Below are 9,635 nucleotides of genomic sequence, written 5' to 3'. Positions count from 1 at the left end.
ACCAAACAGTTTGGTGGACTACTGCCATGAACTACACCAATCGTGCCCCCTCTCCCATAAACCTGCAGCTTTCATCCTTCAGTGGAAGCCCACAAGTTTATTCTAGATCCCAAAGACCCTTCTTGATTCCTGAGTAAATGAATTGGTATGCATCTCTGGTATGCTTCAATTTCCTCATTTTGAATTTCATGCGTGAGATTTGCATTTTCATATTTAGTAGACAACGACATTTCAGACACATGCATGTCGAGAACCTGTAGGCAATGTTGTAAAGAATACAATTTTAACAGTTTTACAAACTTTCATCATTAAAGCATTCTTTATTTGAAAACACATATAATGTAGCATGGAAAAGACTTCTTTAGCCCATATGAATGACTGCTTCAACCTATAAAGTTAGAGTGTACATATTAAGATATAGAAAGGACACAGATGACAAAAATTCAAGTAATTTGGAGCTCAGTTTGGGTGAAATTAATTTATTCTTTTTTTTTACCCAAATGTAATGTGCATTTAGTTGATTAACCGTAACTTTTTGGGAAATTTATAGAAATTTGTATTTGCAAGGATTCATATAAAAACCTAATAAAATAAATAAAACAATAACAACTTTTATCTATTGACCATTAACTGTACAATTAAATACAAAAGCATTAAGCTGAAGAAAAAATATTTCTTAAATGAAAGATCCGAAAGAATTCACAGCTGCCGTTTTATGTAATAACACCCGCAAACACCCAAAATTGATGCATATGTGTACTAATTAAAAGCTATCAGTACAAAAAGGTTAATTGCAGTGTATACATTTGTGCCAACAGTACCACATTCAATACCTTATAATATCTGTATGAAAACTGTTTCAATCAAACTAAAAACTGTAAGCGTTTCGAAATTAAATACACAACTTCATTGCTGTAGAACTGTAACATTATTAATATCACCTGGCCTTTCCCTATTGATAGAAAACTGAATAATGTCATAGGACATTTTACATACATGTATTTGGCAATGAACTGAATCGTTTTCGCCCTCATATATACATAGAAATACACATTTTGCTGAACAGAAGTACATACATTTCAAGTTTTGCAGATGAACAGCAACACCCTGACCTCCAAACAGAAGAGTTTAGTGTGGGTCTTCGTTACCTTGAAATCAGGAGCTTGGCTATCAGTAGTGCAGCTGGTGCAGTAACACCAGGACCCAAGGGTGCTAGAGGCCCATTTTAACCAATAAGTGGTTGGTGTTTTTTGGTACAAAACTAGCGTATGGTGTTCCCAATATCCTTGCTTACATTAGGGCCCAAGAGGCGTCAACCACTGTGCGAAATACATGGCAATTTGAGCGTGTGGTGTTTTATAGACTACATGGTGAAAGTCCTGCTAAGATGCAGTCTTTGTGGAAAGTGGCAAGCTTTAAATGGTCTAGGTTTGTAGAGCGGAAGCCAACTTCCACATGCATTCTAATGAATTTCCCCCACCCACAGGATGTCTGCGTTTCCGAAAACCAGGAGGATTAATTCACAAAGCAGTTCTTTATTTGGATGGCTTGTCTAACGTGTGAGTGGTACTTAAAATACAGATTTTCTTTTATGTTTAACATACCTGCCATTTTCCAAAACCTCTTTAGATTGTCTAAGTTGTGTCTTATTACTTTGGAAATTTCATACACAATGTCACCACCGATGAACCTTAACCCTTAATACTTTCCTTTGACCATCAAACGTGCAGACGGTAAATTAGCTTTTCACATAAATGAGGGAGTACTGGCCTTCAAACAGAGGCAATTATATATTGCCCTTTGCTACTATGAAATAAAAGGTAGGTGGAGTGAGTCAATGTCATTATGAAATGCACAGAGCAGGAAAGCTGGACCTCCTTCCAGACTCTTTGGAGTGAGGGCGGATGTCTGAATGGCGAGGTAGGTTGCACTCCTGTAGCGTTGACGCACTTTTTGGTATTTCGCTTGTGCAATAAATGTCATCTGCAAGCTTTTGAGAATAGCAGCATTTTCCATTAATATTTTTCACACAGATATGCCGTGTCTTCTAAGCACTATGCACAAAAGTGAGGAATAACCACAAAATGATGGGCCTTCACATTTTACCACTATTTCATGACTTTGTTCAATTTGAAACGCCTTCATTGTATAATCACCTTGATTCAGTAGTTTACATTTTACAATACATTCAATGCCTGACAGAACAACCAGCGCATTTGTGAGGTGCATACAGCACATGTGAACAAGAGGACTATATGGCTGTGGAATGCAAAATGTGCGTGAGAAGCTGCACAGTAGACAAGATGATTGTGCTTGCATGGCACACTCTCTTGCTACCCCCCCCTCTCCTCCCCCCGAGATGCTCATTTACCGAATCTCTTCTATGGGGGACTCAATCTGTTACTCAGAATGCAGACACCCGAGGGGGACAGAGACCTTTTTTTTAATAACACACTTTATTGATGTTTTTTATGAAACACAATACTGTAAAGTGCCGTATACCACACATAGCCAGAAATGAAATATAGTATAAACAAGTCATCCCCTTACCAGAAGCATCAACACAGCCTCCAAGAAGCTGCTAGTGAGCAGCTGGACAGAAGTTATCCCACAAGCCGTAGTAATCTCACCACTTCTGCCACATTCTACGGACTTTTCTAGGACATCCCCTTGCCACATAAATTGTTTCTTCCGTTTTGCCTCAACAGTCCATACCCTTTCTCCACTCATTGATGGAATGTGCCGATGATGCAGCCCAGTGATGTACAATGTCTCTTTTGGCAATTAGGGTGTCCAGACCCACCAGTGTTCTGTCGCCTATGGTCCCACTCAGATCTTTCAGAATTACTTAAGCCTAAATGACTGGGCATAACCATATAACATGGAAGAAATCCCCAGAAGAGTTTTGGTATCGAGGGCATGTGGGGGAGCTGCGGAAGCGGCTCTCCACATCCGCAGAGGTGTCATGTATGTTTGGCCAAGATATTTCAATTGGACAATACGAAGACTGACCCATATCACTTGCATCCGAGGATCCATGCAAGCGTAGTACCAGTCAGCCTCATCAAGTTCCTCAAGGCAAGTCTCCCATTTGGTTCGTAGGGAATCCAGTATTGTGGGGGATTGTATTATTAAGGATGGGTAGATCTGTGACACCCCTCCTTTACCCAGGTGGTTCATAAGAAACATGCACTCTTGGGTGCTCCATGTGCGAACATCAGTGAGAGTGTCTTGATAGTGGGAGAGGGCATGGCAGAGCTGCAAATACCAAACAACTAGGATGGTGGCACATTAAATTCTGGTGCTAATTCCTGAAAGGACTTCAGCGCCCCTGTCTTCTAGACTTCCCTATGTTGTCCCATCCACTGAAGCCCTCAAGGGAAGGCACCTGAGCTAGCCATGTGCCCCTCTTTTGTTTTAAGGCATGAGCAAAGTGGGGTCAGGCCTAGGGTCTCACCAGCCTTTCAGCCCCCCCACCACTTCCCCTGAACGATAGAGCCAGCTCTGTTCTGCAGAGAATCTTGCCCTGAGAATGTGAAAGAATCTTAAACAGATTGTTTCAAATACAGTTTCCATTTAATGTTATTTTAATGTGGGTGATGTGTGAGCCTGTTACAAACATTTTGCAGAGAAATGTGTTTCATTCAACATCCATTTCTTTTAGATGACAATCGGACCTCACATGTGAGAAACAGGAGGTCGTCAGTGAGATTATTTGCAGTAATATTAGTGACCCCCTGCTTTGTTACAATATTGAAAACATATGTCACTATCCCTGCTAATTAGATGTAAACACATTTAGAATTTGAACTAGTGTGCCTGCACTGCCAGTGACCGGACCAAAGAGCTGAAGTTAAATCATACATTCAAAGTTAGCCCCCAAAATCCTTCAAAGCTTCCTGAAAGGGGAGGGTCCTGATATGCACCTCGCTATGGAAACCCGTGCAGAGCCAAGTCCCCACTGCCCTGGAGGGACAGGAGGCCTACACAGGCTTTTCAGCCTTTACAGAAGATCAAAGCAAAACCAGACAATGAATTCAATTATTTCTTGAAGGTCAAACAAAATTATTGACGAGTTATGAAGCCTCCGGTGAGCCTTCTGAGAAGGCTTTCACAAAACATCTCATCTCACGAAACATTCATGTGCATTTCTGTGCATACCACGATCTGGGTGTGGTGTTCCTTTGTGCTTTTAAGGCTCAATGAGCTGCATTACAAGATAACTAGACTTACAAGGGTGGGGATAAGAAAGATGTGTTTGGACCTTGAAAGCAAGGCACTTCTACCTGTGACTTTTGCAGTCTGGCACAGTTCCCACAGATCTAGACTGACAGGGCCCACGGAGTCTTTGACATCAGCTGGCGTCGTTAAGGTCCTCTGACGGTCTTTGGTACAGCTTTAGGATTCCTTCACGGTGCAGCCTCTGCCACAGCTGCATTTCGATATTGAAGTTATGATTAGCATAAAAGTGCATCTTCTTCTTTATCTTGTCATAGTAGTGGTCAGAGTAGCTCTTGTAGTCTGGAGTGATGAATCCATATGCGCTGACCTAAGAGGGGTGAAAGGATAGGTGGGGAGTGAGAATGAGAATGAGTAACTTAGGATACCTTGCACGTGTCCATTTTCGTTGACTTCAAACATTTGTCTATTGTGCAGGCGTACACTCACAATTGCATACTGAAAACGCATGTATGTTAGTGGCAGTCCACACTTTCAACAAAAATGGAATCCATGCCCCTTTGCTCCGTTCCCCGGCATTCCAGAAGATTTCGCAGGCCCAGGTCCAACATTTAGTGCAGGGCCCTAAATAGCAAGAATACTTCTATCTAAAATTAAGAAAAATCCTATCACCCATGGCAAAAGAAGAGCTTTAGCTCTTAGCACCTTCTTGTTGTATAGCTTTGTTACCTGCATCATCATTAATGTGCAGAAAAGACTTGTTTCTAAATCTATAAATACATTTTGCGACAGAAACTTGGGGGCGGGAAAAACCAAAGGGCCGGGGGAAAAATGCACTCTCTGCCACCCCCTTCTGAAGAGCCTTAGTAAGCTTAGTAAAATGATTCAGGATCTGTGAGCATTTGCTGTTTAGTAATATAATTTAGGTTAGATTCTATGGGCCCTCTGTTGTACATGAAACTAAGGAAATGAATGTTGGATTTTGCAGGAACTTGTAGTACTGCTAAAAAAAACCCCCCAAAAAAACCCCTGGAACAGGATGGTGGATGCGTCGGGTAGGGAAGCGGTAGGGACCAAAAGAACAATAATAATAGTAACCTGCCTCTCCACCTATAAATTCTGGCTTCAAGTCTGGTCACAAATTAAATTTTCCACACACATGTCCCTTTCTCCTTTACAAACCTGTTCTTGGAGATCCTTTTCTCCTGACTGGAATGATTGTAATTGGAATGTGCAAATTGTCGATTTATTAATAGCTGTTGCTTTCCAGCAAATAACAAAGAATTGTAAAAGCTCTCTCAACATTTCCTTCCGATCCAGCTGGTACAGTATTTATTACAATCGTAGATTAGACAGAGGCTGTATCACCTCACTGTTCCTTGCTACAGAGAGAGTCTTTGGCCCCTGGTAACTATTTTTCTGGAATGCTCTGATCTAAAGGCTTCTTTACATCAACCCACTGATGCGGAAGTATCTAAACCCCCTTAACTTTTTTCTGTACTTACCTGACTTTATCTTAATTCTTATATTTACCCTGCATTATTGTGGCATGCTAATTTAATTTTCCTTAGTCCACTATCCCTCATATGGACTAATACTCATATTGTTTTTTGCAACGGTGTACAAAACGTAATATATTTAACATCTGATGACTTTAACATATTGTGACTGTTACCATTTTTTTTAGTTCCTTTGTTTCTTTTCAATAAAGTTTCCTGTTTAAATTTAAAAAAAAGATTATTAGTAACCCACCATTTGGCAAAGGGGCAAAGATCAATGAGGGGAAAATGTGCAAAGTGAACCGCTCCCTGCAACACCATGCTATCCCTTGAGCCCCTGCAGCAGGACAACTCGCATTCGCTGCATGAGGGTGAAGAGAGCAAGAGAGCGCTGGAGTGTCCCTGAAGGTGGCAGACTGCAACACAGTCTGGCTGGAGCTGCACTAAATGTGGAACACAGGTTTCCACACAGACCCCATGGAGGGGAGTCGTGTTACCAAAGATCGGCAGTCCACAGTGGGAATTCAAGAGCAAATTAACATGTTGAGTGGGGCAGTAGCCGACACCCCTCATTAGACATTAGGACAGAGAAGGCTGGAAGAAAAAAAAGGAACAGAGGGAGACTCCCCCCACAAAAAAGGAAAGAGAGGGCTTTAAGGGTATATACACAAAGAAATAAAAGGACAACTAAGAAGATCACCTGACATCCCCAACCATTGCTGATGATCCAGCAAAACTACCAGCCCTACGACAAGGTATGCCTCAGGTGGCCCAACAGCCAAACGAGGTGACTACACATGCATCTAGATGGCATTACCACCCTTTAGTGAACTTTTTTTATCAGGCCATGGCAGTATCCCTGTGGAAATGTGGGTTGGCTGCTTGAACAATTACTTCAGGGCCACCAGGGAGACAGACAGCACATTTAGGAGGTCCCATCACCTACATTTTGCAGGGAAGAAGTGTATAAATTATTTGATAATCTACCCGGGACAAGAGCTGACCATGACTGCAATGCCACCATAACAACACTGAACGCTCACTTCGATCACTAGCTTAACCTGGACTATAAGCGGTTCAAACTGCGACAGGCTCACCAATGGGAGGAAGTGACTATCAATGGCTTCCACACCCAGGCTGAAAACTAGCAGGCACCTGCTTTGATGATGACAAGCCCAAGGAGGTGAGGGAGTAACTCATCCAAAGTTGCTGGACATCAGCATTGAGAAATTTAATACACCAGCTCGGCAAACAATTAGAAGATATAATAATACTAGCCAGGCCAAGTAAGTTGGCGAACAGCAAGGCCAAAGAAATGGAACATGCGTTGGCCCAGGGACATGCACACTCTAGCAGCACCTGTTGAGTAAGGGTCAAAGAAGAAACCGTCAAAGCCATACAGAGATCATTACCACGCTGGGCACTAAAGGCACAACATACTGCGATGAGAAAGTGCCAGCATTGCAATTTTGATGCACACACTCACACACCTGACAGATGGCTGGCCTAAAGCAAAACACGATGGAAATGTAGCAAGGCAAACCATTTTGCCCAAGTCTATTGAAGGGGAGACAAAGGAAGGAGAACCCCATGGAAGCAACACATCACACTAGCACTGAGACAGTTAACACTGGATAAGAACCCACTGGTAGGCAACAGAAAGAGTAATGGTCTGAGGTTCCGTGATTCTGAACCCGTTCAATAAAGGTCGTCGTATGAAGACGATTTTGGTGTCAGCGGAACGCAAAAGACGAGTGCGGTATGTACGAGTGTTTTCGTCATAATCGATTGATGGATACACTACGTATTCAGGGATTTCGTTCGAACCTTCTGGTTCCATTTTGTGTACGGCAGCCATTTTGTGGTTGCCCTCACATAGACCGATGACCGCGGCCGAGCGAGTCTTTGGGACTCGTACACCTTTAGCTGACTTCTGTGTGACCTGAACGAACTGACTCCCTTGCCCGAAGCTGACCTTGTTGAGCCAGTTCCTTGTTAGGCAGCTGGTCAGATAGAGATCAAAGAACAGGACATTGCTGAGTTTATGGTACACGCACACACCCTTCTATCTTGCCTCTCATCTGTTTCTGTTCCTTCTTTTATGGCCTATTTATGGTTTGGGTTGAGGTCCTTTTATTATGGGTTTATCCGACCTGTCCGAGCAAGAATGTTGGATTTTGCCTTGTCATATATGGTGGGCTGGACAACTGAAAGTGGGTTTGTCATTATGCAATATCTTTTGAAATGTCACTGTGTGATTGGACAGTTCGTAAGTAATTGATGCTAGTCAGGAATGTGATTTTTGGCATAAAAGACGATGTCTAGCTCTACTAAATTGTACAGTCTCTGACGAACCACCCGTGTTGTGCTTCGTAGACCTCTGTTCCTGGTTGCAGCCAATAAACTTGGTCTTTGATGTCACCGAGAAGTATCCCGTGTCTCTGTTTGCCAAGACAAGAGAACATGAAGACTTCGGGCGTTTCCCCTGGCGCCGCTGGGTTCAAACACCCGGTTGTTCAGTTGGTGCCCAACGTAGGGCGACTTAGTGGTACCGGTCCAAGCCTGAAGATCGTGAGGAGCTTCGTGTGAAAATTCTGGAGGAAGACCTACCACTTCATCGACCCCTGTATGTCGTCGTGGCCCAAAAGTCTTTGCTGCGAGGTTCCCCGCTTTCCGACGGCTACGAAGGACTGCTGCCCTGACTGTCGCCGTGTCTTGGAGCCGTTTGATGATTTGTAAAGCGAGACAATAGACGGGTCTTCTGGCGACGTCATCGATATTTCAGTTAAGTATGAGTGGAGCGTCTCCCAGTCCTTAGTTTTGTTTTTGGTATCCCCTTGGGATCTTTGATTTGGGACTTGCAAGCTCCAAAGCCAAGGGACTTGTGTATTCACAAGGTTATCGTATTCGATTTTCCCTTGAAGTTTGAAGCTAGACTAGTGAGCAAAGATGCCTAGTTTTAGCAGACTTGGAAAGATATTTTGTTGTGGTTGTAATAGGGATTCCCTATTGGAGGACTCGTGTCCGGTGCCTCCGATTGGAAATCCGACCTATGAGCTCTATTTAAAACATGGCGTGGGCCCTATCACGTATAATGAAGTGTGGGTTCGCTACACTAGGAAGGATGGGGTCTTAAAGTGGCCCCAATATGGTAGTTATGACACAGAGATTTTAGATAATTTAGAAGTTAAACTTTTCAAGAAGAAAGCCCGGCCGGCGATGTTTGACTCTTTCCGCCTCTGGCGTAAGGAAGCCAAACAGAAAGAAATTAAGTTAGCGAAGAGAAATAAAAGAGAGAAAGGTATTTCGATAATGCAAGCTGCTATTCAGTTTAAAGATAACGAAGAAGAACAAGTGAGTGAGCAGTTGCACAGGCAACGTAAAATCGCGATTGATAAGTGTTATCCAGCTTTGCCACCTCAACAGCAAGGTGCGACGAAGAACCTTGAAAAAGATCCTTTAATGTCACATTTGTTGAGTTCGCCACCCCCTTATGTGCAGAGTGCTACCGCACCTCCGCCACCTTTAGTTGTGCAACCTCCGGTTGCTTTGCCACCTGTTGTTCTACAACCGCCAGCTCCTCTTCAGTTGGCTCCTATTCCTTTGGTGTAACCTTCTCAAGGGCCGCCGACTTTGCTACCTGTTCCGTCTCCAGTTCCTACGACTTCGTCTCCTGTATTGTCTATGTCTTCCGATACTCCTTTTGATACTGCTCCTATGCATACTTTGTCTCATCCCGTTTTTTCCTCCTGTTTTTCTGTCAGCTTCTCCTTCTGTTCGACAGCGAATGACTGATACTGTTACTGGTCTCTTTTCCCCTCTCTTTGGGTCATTGGGTATGACCCCTGTTTCAGCGCATACACAGTTGCGTAGCCAACTGCCTGGTCCCGATGTACGGGAAGTATTGGATCACTTAGCGCGCAAATGGGTTACTTATTCTTTAAGGTATAATTTGGA

At 43.2% G+C, this 9,635-nt stretch overlaps 1 protein-coding gene across 1 annotated transcript in view; it reads right to left on the bottom strand.

Moving 5' to 3' along the window:
- Window positions 1-300: 300 nt before the first annotated feature.
- LOC147702408 (alpha-N-acetylgalactosaminide alpha-2,6-sialyltransferase 2-like) overlaps window positions 301-9,635 on the bottom strand; it is a 505,792-nt gene continuing 496,457 nt past the window's right edge. Inside the window, exon 9 of the mRNA XM_086931027.1 lies at window positions 301-4,549. Coding sequence (XP_086787153.1) covers window positions 4,355-4,549 — 195 coding nt within the window. The 3' untranslated portion in view covers window positions 301-4,354. The remainder of the gene's footprint in view (window positions 4,550-9,635) is intronic.

Source organism: Lissotriton vulgaris, chromosome 7 (assembly GCF_964263255.1).
Source record: "Lissotriton vulgaris chromosome 7, aLisVul1.2, whole genome shotgun sequence".
Taxonomy (NCBI): Eukaryota; Metazoa; Chordata; class Amphibia; order Caudata; family Salamandridae; genus Lissotriton; species Lissotriton vulgaris.
The sequence above is the reverse complement of the archived record's forward strand: the minus strand, read 5'-3'. Positions and strand labels throughout refer to the sequence as shown.